General features: G+C 43.2%; 1 protein-coding gene across 4 annotated transcripts; it reads right to left on the reverse strand.

The window, feature by feature from the left end:
* Nucleotides 1-5,430: 5,430 nt before the first annotated feature.
* ANAPC7 (anaphase promoting complex subunit 7) lies at nucleotides 5,431-18,796 on the reverse strand. Of its 4 annotated transcripts, none has more exons than XM_061602909.1 (11): nucleotides 18,552-18,795; nucleotides 16,617-16,803; nucleotides 13,445-13,564; nucleotides 13,061-13,172; nucleotides 12,344-12,497; nucleotides 11,381-11,523; nucleotides 10,056-10,173; nucleotides 8,644-8,819; nucleotides 8,109-8,333; nucleotides 7,176-7,326; nucleotides 5,431-5,920 (listed from the first exon to the last, which is right to left on the reverse strand). In XM_061602909.1, exons 1-11 carry the CDS (start codon nucleotides 18,650-18,652, stop codon nucleotides 5,731-5,733), a joined length of 1,677 nt encoding a protein of 558 aa, XP_061458893.1. In that variant the 5' UTR covers nucleotides 18,653-18,795; the 3' UTR covers nucleotides 5,431-5,730. The 4 variants fall into 4 exon arrangements, with proteins under 4 accessions (XP_061458893.1, XP_061458892.1, XP_061458894.1 ...); XM_061602908.1 differs by having other exon boundaries at nucleotides 8,623-8,819; XM_061602910.1 differs by lacking the exon at nucleotides 18,552-18,795 and adding an exon at nucleotides 18,280-18,320 and having other exon boundaries at nucleotides 8,623-8,819.
* Between the last annotated feature and the right edge of the window lie 737 nt (nucleotides 18,797-19,533).

A 19,533-nucleotide genomic window follows, 5' to 3' on the forward strand; every position in this document is an offset into this window, starting at 1 on the left:
TTTGTATAGCAGTGTTATTATTATTATCAGGGCGGGTTACAACAATTTAAAAACACCTAATTAAAAACAGTTAAAAGCAATCCAAACAGCACCACAGTTAAAAGGGTGGGTCCTAAAATTTACATCTCAGGTGTCGAAGGCCAAGATAAAGAGGTGCATCTTCAGCATTTGGTCAAGTTCAGACCAAGATTTGTGCCACCTGTGCTCCAGCCTCCAATCCTCCTGTTCATTCATATATGATATTGGCAGTTTTATTGTCAATTCCTTTCCTAATGATCCCTGCCATGGAATTTCTCTTTTTCACCATTGCCACACACTGTGTCAACATTTTCCACGAGCTATCTACTGTGACCCTTAGATTTCTTTCCTGGTCAGTCGTCAATGCCAGTTCAGTCCCCGTTAACATATATGTGAAATTAGGAATTTTTTGCCCCAGCATGCATCACTTTACATTCGCTTACACTGAATAGCACTACCAATATCGACTCTTCACCTGCTTTGGAGTGATCCTTTTGGAACTTCTCACAATTTTTTTTGTTCTTACCACCCTGTCATCAGGTGTCATCAGCAAGCCTGGCCATCTCACTGCCACGCCCAGTGAGAGATGTGAAGGCTCAGGAAGAAAATGGAAAAAGCTCATGTTGTTTGCCTTGTGTCCCCCCCAAAAAAAAATTCAGGAAAAAAATAAGAGGAAAAAACTGGTCCCTGCCATTTTTCTGGGTCTTTGTATCTCTGGCCCCAGGTCATGGTCATTTCTGAACAAGTTAACAGGCACAGGTCCCACTACCAATCCTTGGAGGAGCCCACTTCTTACATCTCTCCACTGTAAGAACTGTTTATACAGCCATGAGAGTGGCTGTACTACTATAGCCAGCAGGGATTTTTCACATTCCGCAATGTTAAATTGAAAATACTCCCCATGCCATTCTGAGGCTTCCTATAAGCTCATTTCAAAACAAAACCTTACAAAACTTATAGTCCTGAACTCAGAAACGCTTGCTTAACAACCCTGTCAATTTTCATGGGGATACACAAAACAGTCAGAGAGAATAGACAGTTCAAAGTGTAAAAAGAGAGAGAAAAACCTCAGAGTCCTTTTGGACTTTTTTCTCTGAGAGTTCTCATAATCTGTTGAAATTCATTAAAAATCAGTCATGTTCACAGAGTACCTGTAATCCTAATACTGACCTTGCCCCATACTCTGACCTTCATCTGCTGCAGTTGAAAAGTTGAAAAAATGCCTGGCTGATTTTTAATTAATTTAATAAATTTTGGCTGGGACCCAATGATAGCGCGGAGCAAAGCCTCACAGCTGCTGGGCTTGACTAATCAGGGGGCCACACCCACACCAGACTTTGATTTCATGTGAGACAGTCATGGCTTCCCTCAAAGAATCGTGGGAAGTGTAGTTTGTGAAGGGTGTAAGAGACTCCTATTCCCCTGAGAGAATGGTTTAACAGTCAGCCACTCTGATTGAAGGTCTGTGAGGGGAACAGGGCGTCTCCTAGCAACTCTGAGCACCCTTCACTAACTACACTTCCCAGGATTCTTTGAGATAAGCCATGACTGTCCAAAGTGAAATAAAGGCCTGGTGTGGATGTGGCCAGGGACCGCTTTGGTTTAAATTTGGGTGGGAGGCTACATGTGTCTGCTGTAGAATAAAAAGGTGGGGGAAAGGCTGAAAAAGAATGATTCTGTTTACAATGTTTTCCTTTTGGAAAGGAAAGGGGCTTCCCTTCTGCCCAGTGCCCACCCACCCAATCTCCTCCACTCCCTGCCCCTTCCCTGGGTCAGTGTTGGACTACGACCTGGGAGACCAGGTTCGAATCCCCACACAGCCATGAAGCTGACAGGGTGACCTTGGGCCAGTCACTGCCTCTTAGCCTCAGAGGAAGACAATGGTGAAATCACCTCTGAATACCGTTTACCATGAAAACCCTATTCAAAGGGTCGCAATAGGTGGGGATTGACTTGAAGGCAGTCCATTTCCATTTTCAAACATGATTGCATAGAAATAGATCCCACTGAACTCAAAAAATATGCAAATGATCAAACCCACCCTCCCTTCTATCCCCTCCTCTTGCCCCTCCCCACCCCCTTCCTTTGCCCCTCACCCCCCATCCCCTTCCAATCCCCTCTTTCTCCTTCCCCTCCCCCTCCTCCCCTTCCTCCTCCCCATGGTCAGTTTTACCTATCTTAAACATGATTGCACAGAATACCATTGAACTCTATTAGCATGCAAATGATCAAACCTGCCCTCCCCTCCCCCTCCCTTTGCCCCCCTCCAATACGCTCCTTCCCACTCCCACTCCCCCCCCCCTCCCCCATGGTCAGTGTTTCCTATCATAGGAGTAAATCCCATTGAAAATAAGCATGCAAATAATCAGACCTGCTTTTTCCCTCTCCCCTCCCCATCCTGCCTTGAGGTTTAAGAACATACCTATAGCCCACAGCTATTCTATCAAACTTTAAAAAGCAGGGAAATTGGGCAGTTATAGTGAATGCTCCAGGGGAGCAGGAGACCTGAACTCCTCTCTGAGATATTGGACTGCCCTACAAATTGGTCAAAATGCAAACACCATTTCGGTTGGTCTTTCACAGTCCAATCCACTTCCTGTGTAGCTTGGAAGAATTTGGTAACATGTGCCTCTGAGCATATGGTGAGTGGTGGCAACACCTGCAATCAGCCCAAATAATAGAAAGAAGACTTGTGCTGTGCTGATCTTGTTTTAGCAGGGAGGAAGCAACATTATTAAGACAGTTGATATAGTTCAGATGGTCACTTTGAATATGTCTGATTTCCTTTGCAATTTTAGTGAAGTTTCCTTTCTTTTGTTTCTATTTCTGTGAATATGTGAAGTACAGCGACTCTTTGCAAAATTTATACTAAAAAAACTCCAAACATAATTGTGGAATAATGGCACTGACTTCTGCAGAATCGTCTCCAGTGGACCCCAGGAGTGTCTCAATTTGCACAAGATAAAACAGTGGTAAAAGGTAAAGGTGTCCCCACACTTATAGTGCAAGTCGTTTCTGACTCTTAGGGTGACATCTTGTGACATTTACTAGGCAGACCGTATATGTGGGGTGGGATTGCCAGTTCCTTCCCCGGCCTTTTTTTACCCCCCAGCATATGCCGGGTACTCATTTTACCAACCATGGATGGATGGAAGGCTGAGTGGACCTCGACCCCTTTTACCAGAGATTCGACTTCCTCCTTCCGTTGGAATCGAACTCCGGCCGTGAGCAGAGCTTCGGCTGCGTTACCGCCGCTTACCACTCTGCTCCACGGAGGGTCTGTCAAAACAGTGGTAGGTGAACTATATTCTAGCAAAATGCTAGGTGTGCTCTATGTTTTTAATTGACTGTGCCCACCTTGCCTTAAATGAAGTGGTTTAAACATAGCAGGCTGAAAATATGCATCCTCTTTTTTCCAACAGCTAGAGTCATTGCTGAAGTAGCAACATATTGGAATCAGTCTGATTTTTCATCAAACTGCAGGTCCAGATTCCACTGTTAATGCACCCAAAATAGAAATAGAATATAACCTCCAATTTGAAACACAAAAGGCTGTCTTCACCATCATATAACACTGACCAATAAAAAGGCTTTGAAATTAATAAAAATAAATTTGACAGAGATTTCTGGGATGAATAATGAGGGAAATAAAATTTTCTAGTGTAGATTCTCTGTAGAAACATTAATAACACAGGAAAGAAGCAAAGTAAGAACACCAACAAACATACAAAAATATAATTCTCTATCTTTGGAGATGGCAAGTGTTGCCACCACTCACCATATGCTCAGAGGCACGATACCAAATTTTTCGAAGCGACACAGGAAGTGGATTGGACTGTGAAAGACCAACCCAAATGGTGTTTGCATTTTGACCAATTTGTAGGGCAGTACAATATCTCAGAGAAGAGGTCAGGTCTCCTGCTCCCCTGGTGCATTCACTATAGCTGCCCAATTTCCCTGCTTTTCAAAGTTTGATAGAATAGCTGTGGGCTATAGGTATGTTCTTAAACCTCAAGGTTTTTTGCCTATTAGTGAATTATCCCTACTCTCTGCTTCCTGTCCTTTCACTAATGACTGATCCATAACAGGACCTGTCCTCTTATTCCAGGACTGCCAAGCTTATTTGAGTTTTTTGGGCATGTACGTGAGGGGTGGGGGAACCTCTAGCGCATGGGTGAAATTTGGCCTGCTAGAGAACTCAATTGCGCAGCTGAGCCCTGAAGAAAGCAGGGTTGAACTCACTACCCATCAGCTGATGGGCGGCAAATTCAACCCTGCTAAATTGGCTGTGGGAACTTGATTGGACATCTGAGGGAGGATGACAACCAAAAAGAAAACAAAAATCAGAAGCAACCGCAGCCCTCTCATGACACCCACTGGCTGCTACGAACACTCGCAAGGGATAAACCGACCCTGATAAAATTGGTTGCACTAGAAAACCTGAGTTCTATTTCCAGTGAAGGAGGGGACAGTGGAGGAGAGGCAATAAGATCTTCCACACCTCAGAAATAAAAGTGAATTAAAGTCTCCTGTGATTCCAAAAGAGCAGAGGGGGCTAAACTGTGACTGTACAGATGTTGCTGGATTACATCAGGCCCAGCCTGCATGGGCAATGATCAGGCGAGTCGTAGCCAACAACAGCTGGAAGGTTGCAGGTTAGCCCCCCTTCCGAAAGAGGCACAGAGAAAGGGAAGAAAGGCTTGGTTCTTTTAAAAATCATTACTTAACAGAAAACACAGCATTGCTGTGCTCTGGTGCAGCTGCAGCACACACAGGAAAACTTGCTGCTGGACTGCACTTTGAAGAACAGTTATCTATTGCAGCCAAATCAAACTCAGAAGCACAGAATGTTAGGCAAGGCTGTTTTTCATAGTCATCTATGCAGGGAAGGATTGTGTGGTTTACATACTGTTAATTGGTATTACCCACTAAGAAATAACCTTAAGAACTTTTCACTGGCTGTAATTTCCTCAACATGGCTCCATTTCACTTTTTTCAGTACCCTGAACAGAGGCTTAAAAAGAAGCAGCAAGCACTTGTTAGCCGAGAAAGTGGAAATAGCCGACTCTTTCATATACCAGCACTTCTGGTATATATGGCTTCATCAGCTACAAAATTACATATCAATTAGGAGCCTGAAGTGGTATGTTTCTATTTCAGAGTGCGCACGTTAAACGCCTTACACAAAACCCCTGGAGAGGTTGGGAAAAGGCTGGAAGGGAATTTACTGCCCCCATGAGAGACTCCTGCAGGTTTCTGGAGGAGTTCATATCTCAAAAGACACCATGCAGTCTTTGCGGATAAAGCCTCTTTTATAAAAGGATATAAAAGCAGCCTACATTTATCCACCACTGGGGATCAAGCACAATTAGTATGCAACATCATTCCGACATCGTTTTAGTCATTAACAAATGCTGGAGAAACACTTTTTATTCTTTGAAAGCTTCTAATTTTAGAAATAAGAACTCAAAATCGCTGTTTGGCACAGATGCCTCCCAAGCACCAAACTACTGAAATTTCTCAGCGTTATTAAATAAGGAGCGTTGGGAACATAACACAGAAACAGGAGAGGCCGCTTTGACTCATGCTTCAGTCTAGTTTTTGCAGCAGCAGCAGCAGCAGCAGCCACAGCCCTCCATGACATTTTTCATTCCAGGGAGAAGCAGGGACTCATCAAGGGCTACAATCCCAGGTCAGCTCGGGGAGTCAATTTCACTGCATGCCAAACCACTGCTCCTGATCAGCCCACTGGGCCGCCTCGCTGTCACTGCCTTCTAGATCGCCTTCCTCTCCGCTCCCTTCCATGTCATCCACATCCTCTTCCTGGGTAGCATCGGTGGGGCTTTCCTCTTTTTCCATTTTCTGCATTCCCTCCAGTGATTTCTGATCATTGGGATCCAAACTGGGGGAAGAGTAAATAAGAGAAAGGATATCTTAAGTCAGAGATTAGTAGCAAGAAAAAGACAGAATGGTTCACGCTCATCTCCTTCCTAGCTTTTCTAATTGCAGGGCACTGTTTCCGATATATGCATCCTCCATATCCTCCATGCTTCCCCCCACTGCCGAGAGAAGTACTTTGCCAGCTCTTACAGTCCAAGGAGGTGTGCAACCAAGACCCTATCTGGATCTTGCCATTTGGCTTTTGAACCCACTTGGCTGAACTCCATGAACCTCCTGACTGCACACAAACTTGCCTTTCCAACTGTTAGCAAAGCACAGCACAAGATATAAGATACATGGTGCAATCTTCAAGACAGCGCAAGCAGGCTTACCCAAGCAACATAGCTTAGTCTCATGGACATCAGTACAGCTAACCTGCCTCAAGGCCCTAAAAAAAGCAGGCTATACATTTAAGAAATAAACTATAACATTATATATTTATACTATGTGTACCCCACTCTTCAGCCAGAAAAAAGGCTCCCAGAGTGGCTTATGTGCACTCAGTTAAAACAAGACAGTCCCTGGCTGCTTACAATAAAAAAACATGACGTACAAGGGGAAAGGGGCAGGGAGGGAAGAGGGAAAAAGCAATCTCAGGCAGCAATTCTTAAAGAGTAGCTGTTACCATGACCAGCTGGCACAGAAACAGCTCAGGGGTAGGAGATACCTGATGGCAGAGCTGATGGGATGAGCCCTGCTTCCTACTGTGGTAGCCTGATGGAATAGCTATTGAAGGAGAGGAGGCCTGATGGGAGTTTTCTCAGCCATTTTAGGTAAGTGCTGTCAAATAAAGTTCCTGTGAAGAGTTAGTAGCACCAAGCCATGAGGACCAGTGCCCCAATTCTATCACCAAACCAACTTCCTCAAGACATAACTTTACATGTGGCCGAGGCTGTGACCTACCAGACCTTTCAAACTGCCCTGTTAAACACAGGTTCACAAAGGCCATGGGGTGGGAAGGACAAGAGAAAAGAGGAGTGCACCCACTTGGGAGACTCAAAATCAGAATCTTAACATCCTTTGGGATTATCACAAGGCTGTCTTGTGGACAGACATGATGACATGACATAAAGAACTGGAGTATTGACAGTCCGTGGAAGGAAAGGCAACTGGAGAGTGAGCGGAAGGAGGCAGAAGCTCACTGGGGTCTATCAGCAACCCAAGGCAGAAAGATGGCTGCAGAAATTTTCACTCATGGCTGTCGCAGCAATGGTTACCTTAGAGCAATACTGTACTGATCCATGGCTTCCTGATACTCATTCACAGCTACAAGGAAGTCTGCTAACATGCGATGCAGAGTGCAGTCACTCTGGTTGGCCAGGGCATTCCTCAGTAAAGCTATTCCATCTTCATATTTCTGTTCTCGGCCTGTCAACGAGGAGAGTTATTTCAAGCTATTAATGTTGGGGCTGTCACCCAAACTGCTTCATAGCCATGAACTACCAAAGTGGTGTGCAGCAAGATAAAAATAAGACAAGATGCAAAAGACCAAGGGCCCAGGAAACTAAAAGCAACAAAGCCTTTTCTGCAGTTGTGAAGATATGTATTCATACACAGAGTTTTGCAGAGTTACATTTTCAGGAAAAACCATTCTTGGTTTTTAGAGGATGCTCATGTATGCCACAGGAGACACAATCTGAGAAGCAGGAGCAGCAAACCCTTCTTTTGCATGAGAGGAGGAATGCCTATTCTTAGAAGGTAGTTTTATTTAAGGAATTGTGTAAACCGCTCAATTACCTATGCATTTTGTAAGGACCTGTATTTTTATTTTATTTTTTAAACCTGCTACCTGATTAAATAAAGGGCACTTTTAAAAAAAACCCAATCTAAATAAATTGGCAGAACACTGCATGGCTAATTCATATGCAACTCTTTGCCAAAATGACACCAAGGGAGGCTCAAACTGTAATGGGTAGTTTCGGATGGGCATTGCTAGCTGGTGTGCCACATCAGGAGTGAAAAAAGGGCGCTTTCATTCAGAATATGGCTATAGTTCGAAGAGGTTTGGATGGAGAAAGAATTGCCGTCTTCCACCATCTTCCTGACTCGGTGGGAAGGATCTACACCTGAGGACACATCTAAATGTTCCGACTAAGACCTGCACTGATTGGCATGTGTTAAGCACACCAAAGGGGATGAAGCAGACTTACTGAGAAGCTCTGCCTTCTTTACCACTGCTTTGATGTAATCAGGGCGCTGTGTCAACGCTTTGTCCAGCAACGTCTTTGCTTTTTCCTGCGCAACGGGATCTTCCAGACAAACAGTCGCCAAGAGAGTGAGTGTCTGTGCATTGGCTCCCAAGGTTTTGTAGACGTTATTTGCCATCACTGTGGCTTCACGGAGACCGTTGGACGCTAAGTAGCAGTCAATGAGGCCTGAGAAAGGTTAAAGTCTTTAAAAAAATTTTTTTTGCATAGATTACCTTTCAGAACCATTTCTAGCAAGGGGCAAGAAGAGCTACATTTTCTTTTTCAAAACCATAGCTAGCTCTCTCCTAAACAATAGTCACAGAATTTAGCCAAGCGGGCTGTCAGTTCAACCCTTTCAGGAAGGACCCTGGCATGTCAGGAAGGAGACGCTGATGTTGCTTGCTAGTTGGCCTACTTTCATTCTACGCTCAGATTTAACAACAGCTGTCTCAAGGAGTCCAGCCTCGTTACTTGCCTTCATAGCAGTCCAACCTACATGGTGCAAGGCGTATCGCTTCACGAAAGTGTATGATGGCCTCCTGAACTCTCCCCATATTCCGAAGAGCGGCACCTTTCAGCAGCAAAGCCTGCACACTATTGCTGTTCAGCTGAATGGCTTTGGCTCCTAAGTACAGGGCACGAGAATAGCGCTTGCTGTAGAAACTATGACACCTGCAGAAAAAAAAGAGGGAATGGTGGTTAATACGCTCAACTACTTCCTCCTCAAGTGGACTGGAAGAGAGTTCTTCAACCAGGGCAGCATGGATTGCCACTGGGTCAAAAGGTGTGGGCAGGACCTCCGGCCACAGTGAGATGGGCTCTTCTGATATAGCCCCACCCAGTTTCCAACCCTGATGACCTTCTGTTTCCATTGCTTTTGATGATGGGTGGAAAATTCTCTCTCTCTCTCTCCCCCGAATCAAGGAAATAAGTTCTCTATACCGAAAACAGAAAGATCTACTGCTGTAAGGAAAGGCGATTTATCTTCAGTTTTCTGAAACAATATGTACTTTTCAGCAAAGTCTCCAAATCAGTGAAACATGTTGATAAAGGAAGCCCATTCTTGCTGGCGCCTACCAGCTTTCAGATACCGCAGCAAAGTGCTTTTGCTTTAGGAAAGATTTTAAGGACTTTTTGGGATGTTTTAATTAACTGCCTTGGGTAGCATTACTGAGAAGGCAGAGTTACAAAATGTATAAGTGGTTATTAGCTTTCCAGAATTTTATTACAGGCAGAGTGGCTTCTAAGTCCATGGATATTTTTGGATCCAACGTGAGAACACAGGAAGCTCCCTTATACTGTGTCAGGCCACTGGTTCAGTATTGTCTACACCACTGTTCTTCAACCTTGGGTCTCCAGATGTTGATGAACGTCAACTGCCATCATCCCCAGACAGCATGGCCAATAGTCAGGGATGATGGGAATTGTAGTCCATTAACATCTGGGGACCCAAAGCTGAAGAACAGTGGTCATACTCACTGGCAGCAGCTCTCAAGGGTTTCAGGCTGGAGTCCCTTCCCAGACCTACTGGGAAATGACGAGGATTGAACCTGGAACTTCTGCATGAAACACAGATGTTCTACTGTTGAGCTACAGCCCTTCCCCAACAACTCTAACTAGTTCAAGAACAGCATGAGGTGTTTTGAAAGTGCCATTCCTATAGTACATTTCAGTCAGGGAGACTCCTGGACATCTTACCTATAGCCTGGGTCAAATTCCTACAGACTGGATTTACCAACTTCAAGCAAGTCAAGATTTTGCTGCCTGATATCAAGTCATTGGTCTTAAACCTGAGATTACTCAAAGACCAACCAACCGACTAATTTAATGGGACATTGTACCTAGGTGGATTCTGCCTTAAGACAGTTCAATGGAAGAGCCAAAAGGAAGGGAGAAGCAGCCCATTACCCTGAGACCACCCATGGCTCTGCGTGCTGATCAGAAATATTGAAGAGCCGACAGCCGAGATTCTCCACATCCTCCAAGCGACCTTCACGGGCCAACAAATAGCCATATACATCCATTCCTAAGGCAAAGTAGTAAAGAGCTGGGCATTAAAAAAAACACCACAAAAGCTACTAAGAAAAAAAATTAAGACTGAGGAAAACTAGGACAATATTGTGTACATCTTTCACCTAGTAAGCAGGAACAGTGTTTAAATCCAAATGTTTTCTAAATATTTAGAAAGGGTAGGAAAATGTTTGCACTTCTATATGCGTATCCACAATCATGGACAAACTCAAAATGTAACATCAAAATATTTTTGACAAAACTGATCAGTTTAAGTATTTTTCATATTTCTTTAGAGATTCATAGTAATCCATATCTACTCATTATGGAGGAAACAAACAGCAATATTACAATTTAACAGGCAATGAATGGCTGGGAATAATTTATGATGTGTTCCACACAAATTCAAAATAACAGTACACAAATAAAGAATGTTAACCTACAAAACTCTTCAGTTAATATAATGCTATTACTGCATCAATCATTAACTGTAGAAATTTGTCTTCAATTAATTACAAGTGTTTTTGTGGTTTAATCATTTCTCTGATTTTAGTAAGTGTAAGGACAGATAGAAAAATCACCATCATTTCCCCTAATCTGCCTTCACCATTACAAACCTCAACACTATTACAAAAAAATAAATAAAATAAAGTAGTGGGAATTGTTCCTTTAAGCATATAAAGGCTGCAGTCCTTAACAGCTCGGGACCAGTTTACTTGCAGGAACACCTTACGCCATATGTGCCCACTCGGGCACTTCGATCTGCAGAATAGACACTGTTACAAATGTCACATAATACTCATTCTGCACATGTAAGAAATTGTTCTTTTAGTGTGGCAGTGCCTACTCTTTGGAACTCCCTGCCTGTTGACATCAGGCAGGTGCCTTTGCTGTATTCCTTTTGGTGCCTACTTAAACCTTTGTTTGTTTAGGCAAGCCTATCCAGACACATAGATGTTGATCAGTTTTAATTCTTTTCGTTAGTAGATGTTTTGTTTTAAAAATGTTTTATTGATAACTTAAATGTTTTTTGTAAACCGCTTAGAGGTCTTTACATCCAAGCGGGATATACATTTTGTTAAATAAAATTAAAAATCTTATAAACATCAACTTAGGAATTCATTAGGATTTTCTTCTGAATAGACATGCATAGGCTTGCACTGTAAGAGCTGTATACAGAATACAAATGATTCTAACAAGTCCTCTGTATTTTCCAGACTTACCTTTTATCAAATATGGATCCAACATTTGCGCCTGTTCAAATTTTAGAATTGCATTCTTACTGTCACCAGCTCTGAAATAAAGATCTGCTAAGCTTCCTAGTATATCCACATTGTCCCTCAGTAATGACTTTTTCTCCAGTGAGCTTTTGGGGGGGAAGAACAAATTGCAAAATAAGATCAATATATTAGAACAGCAATTTAAAAATAACCCCTTGAAGTATTATTTAAAAAATAATTTATATCCTGCATGTCTGAAAGAAAGGTACTTTGCTGTAAGGCAAACCTATCCAATGTCATAACAACTCTTTCTTCCATCCAGCACAGCTAGATTCAGGGCATCTTCCACCCAAAGAAGATTAAAAGGAGGAGAAGGAATGATACAAATAAAGTCAGAAAGGGGAAGATACATGCTTCATATATTGTTTTCTTTCACAGTGGAACATCTCAAAATAATGCAAAAAACTTCTCTAATAAACAAGAACGTTTTGGTGTTCTGCCACATTAAGAATGCAACCACAACCAATAGTAAATTATCTTTAGGTCAGCTTTGGTGTCCAAGGGGTATAGACCTGCCAGTCTTCGATATAAACCAGGATAAAAACAGTACAGTATGATCTGAAGTCAGCAAACTTCCACCTCTAGCAAATTGTACCCTATATTTTTAAACGGTGATGGAAATCCTATGGCTTTCCAGATGTTGCTGAGCCCCAGCCAACCTGATCAACAGTCAGAAACGATGGGAATTGGAGTCCAACAACCTCTGGAGGGCCATCCCTGTTTTAAAAGATACATATATGTGAGATTTAAATGTGCTGAGCTGTTGAACATTTAAACACACACCCAACACTGGAAATGTCTTGCTCCAAACAGCAAATTGCCTTCCGTACCAAGCAGCGTGTTTGACAAGATACCAGGCAGAAGGTTCTTCAAGAAAGCTGGTTTAGGTTTGCCCTGGATTCTTACCAGATGGTATTGATTGCTCTGGTGTTATCACCCGTGTGCACAAATGCATATGCTTTGATCCACACTGAAAGCCAGTCCAAGTTTGGGATGCTCTGGATCACATTCATCGTCATGGAAGCTACCTCTGCACCTTTCACTGAGAGCGAGAGCAAGCCTAAACGAGAAACAAAAGGTTTTGTGACCACCATTTTGATAAAATGTGCTTGGCAGAATAAAGGACATGATGTGCTGAGGGACCAACAACAGCAGATAATTGATAACTGCAGGGATGGAGAATCTGTGGCCCTCCAGATGTTGCTGGACTCAGAGCTCCCATTAGCCACAGCCAGCATTGTCCAATGGTTAGTGATGATGAGAACTGAAGTCCAACAAAATCTGGAGGGTTCCAGATTTCCTGCTCAAGGAGTTCAGTGATCCAGCTCTGCAGATAGTTTTTTAAAAATTCACCTAACCATCACACCAGCTGTCTTGCCATCTCTAGCGCCACACTCTTCCCTCAAACCAGAAAGAGTACTGCAACGCTATTGTTACTGCCTCTCCCAGCCCTTAAGGCATCTCATACATGTAGCCATAACGATCACCCATTTAACATCATAACTCACAGGCAACCGGCTGACTGCTCTGACCCACCCGCCCATGCTAAGACTGTTTAGATGTACCAACATATCTCAATCACAATTTTCAACAGGAAGCATTGATGGGAAGAAAAGTGGCTACCTAGGATGGCATCAAGGGCTAGTGGGCACTGCCTCAGCACTTCTTTGTAACTCGTCACAGAGGAGCGTTCCTGACCTGCCTTCTTGTACAAGTTTGCCAGCATCATGTTAATCTGTAACCCACAGAAAGCCAGCAATGAGAACAGTCAAGGTTTAATGTTGTCATAAGACATAACACTTTGCACCAAGGGTGGGCTTTGGATTTGTTAATTCCAACTACGGATGCACAACTCTCTGATGGGAAGTTGCCTTTACCTTTATTTTTAAAAAAGCTGGAGATTTGTGCCTTGTATTTTATAACCAGAGGGTGCTTCAAAGAATTATTATGACATCTCCAGCCAAAGGCTCCCCAGAAACATAACTTCATTCGTGAGGAAGAACCTACCTTTGGGGTTCTCTGCCTTGACGGGATTCCATCAAGTATAGCGATAGCATCTTTGTCTTGCTTTAGCATTGTATAGCACTCTGCCATTTTGTATTTAACTTCAATTTCAGAAGGCAGGCACTAAAAATACAACAGAAACTACAATCAATCAATCAATCAATCATTTATTATGGTCAATGACCAGCATTATAAAATGTTAAAACAGCAAACAATAAAACATGCCAATATTATACAGAGAAGGAAACAAACAGCAGCAGCCTGAGATAATATGGAACTGTGGTATTAAAATTAGGGCAACAATGGGGAATGGCCCACCCGAGGTTATCCATTATTGTTGTTTGCTGTCATCACTCTCCTACAGGTAACAGCCGAAGCACAAAATCTTGCCACATTAGCTGTCACCTGCTGACTCCTATCTGAGAGTAAATGTTCTAAGTAAAATGCATCAGACCTCCCTGGGATTTTTTGGAGAATTGGGTTGATGAGATCAGACTGGGAGTCTTGATAGAACGGACAGTACAACAATACATGTGCAGTAGTTTCCACACTTCCCATATCACAGGGGCATAAGTGCTCCTGTACTGGCACCTTATTGAATCTCCCTTCCAAAAGCGCAGAAGGTAAGACATTGAGTCTGGCAAGCGTGAAAGCTTTTCTGTGCTTTGGAATAGACAGTATTCTCATATAATTTGTTGTTGTAAACTTACTTGCATAATCTCCATAGTTAGAATAGAGTGCAGCCAAGCTCAAATGGGTTTGTAAATCAATGTCCATGATTCGCTGGGAGACAGCCTTTTTTGCTTGAACATAGCCTAATGCCATAATAGTGGGAATAGAAAGACCCAAATGCGACAATTTCATTGACAATTCTCTTTTCCAGCTCGACTGAAAAGTATCTATCAGAGTCAATGGAGCTAAGCCCACTGGGAAGAACATTATTTATAGCCAAAACTTTATCTTATATATCAATGCGCGAGCCTCTACAGAGATTTGGCCCGCCTCCAGCCGCAAAATTAAATTAGGGACACATAACGGGGTACCTAACATTGCTCTTATAAATTTAGTTTGGATGGTCTCAAAAGGAGCAAAATTATCATAAACACATAGCTGGGAACCATACAGCATCTTAGCAACAAAAACCTGTAGAGTCGTGGAGATATATTGATCACCTTTGGTGTAATAAAAGGATAGAAGTGCCTTTGTGCTTCTCTGGGCATTTGCAATGGCATTTTTTATTTGGACTTTCCACGAGCCTGCTGAATGGAAGGTTACACCTAAATATCTATAGTAGGTAACCTGCTCAATTTGATGGTCATTGATCTGCCATCGATGCCTACACCTCTTCCTATTAAAAATTAGGACTTTAGACTTGTCATAGTTAATTGTCAGTTGTTCTTCTCTGCAATATAAAGCTAAAGCACTTAAAAGACGTCTCAGGCTGATGCTTGACAATGATAGGAGTACCACATCATCAGCGTAGAGAAGGATTGACACAGGTCTATTTGCCAAATTGGGAGGGTGTGAATTTACCTTTGCTAGGATTTTGATCAATGAATTAATATAGAAGTTAAACAATGTGGGAGCTAAAATGCATCCCTGTTTCACTCCGTTAAAGTGAGAATGGGACCTGTTAAGTGACCAATACGATCGCATTTAACCCTCAAGTATGTATTTTCATACAGGCTACGCATTAGTATAAGGAGCCTCCTATCAATGTTTGTGGCCTCAAAATTTTCCCATAGTTTTTCTCTTGAAATCGAATCAAACGCTAATTTAAAATTGATAAAAGCTGTGTGACAGCTTTTGTCCTTCATTGACAAGGCATACTTTTCCATGAGATGTCGAAGAACAAGTCCTTGATCAATTGTGGAACGACCCGTTCTAAAACCGGCCTGCTCGTCACCGAGTATATTTTCCTGCTCTAGCCAGCTTAATAGTTTCTCGTGCAGATGATAAGCGTATAGCTTACTAATAATACTTAGCAAGCTAATCGGTCTATAATTAGCAGGGTCGGACCTTTTCCCCTTTTTGTATATTGGAATGATGATGGCCAGCCCCCAGTCCTCTGGAACACATGCTGTGTGATCAATGCATTTGAATAATGATGCTAGGACAGGGGCCCATCACTCTAAATTTAACTTAAGAAGTTCTGGTGGAATATTATCACTCCCTGGTGCTTTACCAGCTTTCAATTTAGAGATAAGAAACTACTTTTGAATCATTTTGTAGCTCCTGCAACAGGAAGGAACTTAAACGGCTTTATTTTTTGTTAACCACAGATTTTAGAGTTAAAACCCATGGCCCACTGGACTCAGTACTATCTAACCTGATTACTGGAAGCTCTCTACAATCTTCTCAGGCAGAAATAAACGAAGGCAAGAGACTGCGAAGATGCCAGGGACCGGATCTGGGCCTGCTCAGTGCTGCATAGCCTAGCACTGAGATATGCCATCACCCTTTTTCTTTTTTTAAAGCAACATGTTTATTGATTTTCAAGAAATATTTTAGAATATTAAAAAAGAGGAGCAGATCCAGTGCAACAGACATAACCACAAGCATTACAAACGGGGTTAGGAATGAGATACACAATGTGCTCACTGAAAAGAGGGTTCTGGGATCGGGTCATGGGCAGGTGCTGCCAATCTAGCAGGGAAGCTAGCATATATGGCAAGAGTGGGGAACCTGAAGCCCTCCAGATGTTGCTGGACTCCAACTTCCATCCCGCCCCCCCAGAACAGCCAATGTTCAAGGGAGCTGGAGTCCAACAACCTCCGGAGAGCCACAGGAGAGGCAAGATCTGCTAGGAAAGACCAGGTTGTGTGTTGTATGGTGCTAGGGGTGGCCAGAGATAATCTATACTTTTCAGGGGTGCACTCCAAGGTGGGTTTCACATCCATTATGAAGAAGAAGAATGAGTTCACAGCCCCTTTCTTCAGCTTGGCCTTCCATGCCTGTGCCATCCCTATTTTGTGTTTTCAAGGTAAGAACTAAACACAACCACATCCAATATATTTAATCCGTCCCCGTCCCCCTGTCACATAAGAGAGAGAAAAAGCCTTACTGGATATAAATGAAATCTTCTTGCCATGGGTAATAAGCAGTCAATGCAAGACCAGAGTCATTTGTCCGACTATGACCAAGCTATGATCAGCATCAATGAAACTATGAATACCTGGCTCTGAGGAGTAGATGCAGCGTTCCCAGTAGAGGGCCTCACTTTTGAAGTTTTGCTCAGTGCTTTCTTCTGCTGCAAAGCCACCGTATACTTGCTGACAGCATTTCTATATTCCTTGTCATGGAAGAGAGAATCTGCATGATACACCAGAAGCTGATACTTCTGCGACGGAGAAAATAATTCACTGTAAGAAACAGAAGGCAGACCACCGTCAGCTGACCACATCATGACTCCTGCATCAAACATCCCTGGGCTATCCAAAGGTGGAAACAATAAAAAGAATTGTGCGTTTGTTCAGAGACCGCTTACCAATTCCATTTTCCAATTATGCACCACAAACTTATAATGCATTGCCTCACTAATGGCATTAAGCACCCCACAAATCTGTTTTGGGGGGAATTGCTCCCTATATCTGTCACCCAGGAAGCCATGAACTCACAAGGGGGCCTTAAGCAAACTTTTATTCTGTCAGCTTCAAAATGCCTCTCCAATCTGTAATACTAATAAGGACCTACTTCTAGAGCTTTCTCAAGGCTTACCAAGATAATGAATGCAAAGAGCTTTGATAAAGCACCATATAAATGCTATGTGCAATCATCCTTACACAATTTTTAATGGCCTAGGACCCGTGTGCTGTTTTGCATCTGATGGTGCAGGGGCAGGTCCACACCATTACATTTAAAACACATGACTTCCCCCAAAAGTATCACGGGAACTGTAGTTTGTTAAGGGGGCGGGAAATGTATAGCTGTGGGAAAGGAAACCACAGTTCCCAGGATTCTTTGGGAGAACTCATGTGCTTTAAATGTCTGTTGCATGTGCTTTAAATGTATGGTGTGGATCTGCCTCAGATCTACCTTTGTTTCTCCTCAATACATTAGAAGAGCCCCGCCCATCTAGTCCACTCAATGTTCAGAACAGGAATGGAGAACCTGTGGCCCTCCAGATGTTGCTGGACTATTATCTCCCATTGTCACCGACTGGGGCTGATGGGAGTTGGAGTCAAATAACATCTGGAGGGCACAGGTCCCCCATCCTTAGATTAAAAGTTTCATAAAAGGGGGTAAGGAGACCCAAGCCCAATCACCACGTCATGATGTTTCACTGTTATGACCTTGGGTCACTTGGGGAGAGTGCCTAACTCTGAGCCTAACCCACCTCACAGGGTTCTTGTGAAGATAAATGTGATGAACCACCCTGAGCTGCTTTATTCTTTTATTTCATTTATATCCCACCTTTTCCTCCAAGGAACTCAAGGTGGCGTACATGGTTCTCCCCCTCATTTAATCCCCACAACAACCCTGTGAGGTAGGTGAGGCTGAGAGGCAGTGACTGGCCCAAGGTCACCCAGTGAGCTTCATGGTCGAGCGAGGATTTGAACCCTGCTCTCCCAGGTCCCACTCCGACACTCTCTAACACCACTTCACCACACTGGCTCTCTATGGAGAAAGGAGGGCAGAACAACATGTAAAATCGACCAGTCAGTGTCCCTGTTGTTGCCTCTTGGATTGATGTCGAAGATGCCTTTTTAAAAGAAATATTTATTTATTATGATTTATTATGATTATTACTACTGACACCACCACCTGCCCTTCACCCATAAGTCCCAGGGCGGGTTACAACAATTTCAAAACACATAATTTAAACAGTTGAAAACAACCTAAACAATATAACCCTGAACAGCATGAGCAGTCAGTCTGCAGAAGAATTCTGCAAAGAAAGAAAAAAGAGGGAATTCTGGGAACTGTAGTTTTTCATCATAGTCAAACTGTGACTCTCCGTGGGGTAAACTACAGCTCCCGGGATTCTCTGGTCGGGATACAAATGTAAGAAAGAAACCCCCGAGAGGCTGCAATCGTGCCCCTCTTGTCATCGGTGGCATGTTGGAGGCAGCGCAACGCAACTCCATCCTCCTCCGGGTCCCTCACTCACGGGTTGTTGCCGCTCATGGTCAGCAAAAGCCCGCTGAGGAGCCGCACATTGGAGTGGAGCCCCGCGGCCGCCATCTCCCGCACATGATCCACCACGCTCATGGCTGCGGGCGAGCCGAAAGGAGAAGAGAGAGAAAGGAGAAGGCGAAGGCGGCGGCTCCTAATTCAGCACCGGGGAATCTCAGCGCCGCGTCAGGAACTCTAAAATGGCGCCTCTCTGAGGGGTCCTCGCAGAGAAAGCGGCCATGACACCCATACAAAAAAACAAAACCGTACACAAACGCCACCTGAGCGAGGGCTGCCATGGCGTTCGCCTGAGTAGGAAAAGTTGCAGTTCTTCATCGCGGGGTTTATGATCCTATCTCCGGACTCGCTTTGCTCCTTCTAAAAATATATATATTCTTGTTATTTAGAGAAGCTATAAACAAAAATCAAGAAATCAGGCACTGGTATAGACGCCCTGGTCCAGCTTAGAAACAAAGAGGCAACGGAAAGATCTGAGCATGCGTACTAAGCGTCCCCGCGATACTCCAAGGTATGACAGATAAAGATCTGAGCATGTGTAGTAGGAGCTCCGGCTACTTCTCTATTTGCCTGGTCAGCTGTGACAGATTTTATCATATTTAAATACAAACAGGAGTAGGATGTGTAGAGACTAAATATTGCTCATCTTAATTTTATTTGACAGTTATATCAACCCTGAAAGACTAACAATTTTAAATCACTTAAAGCAACAATAAACCTGTTAAAACGGCCGTGCTATACATATCTGGGAATAAAACCCATTGAATTCTGAGTAGACAGGGATAGGATTGTTCTGTAAAAATAATACAACTGCAGAACATTAGCAATCAAAGGGAGTAGTTAACAGTCACACAAAACCAGGGGTCCAGTAAGGTAAAACATCTAAAAAGACCTGGCAAATTTTAAAGTCTTTGCCAGGTGCTTAAAAGATAAAACATTGGTGTCAGATGAGCCTTTGT

Source organism: Rhineura floridana, chromosome 19 (genome assembly GCF_030035675.1).
Source record: "Rhineura floridana isolate rRhiFlo1 chromosome 19, rRhiFlo1.hap2, whole genome shotgun sequence".
NCBI lineage: Eukaryota > Metazoa > Chordata > Lepidosauria > Squamata > Rhineuridae > Rhineura > Rhineura floridana.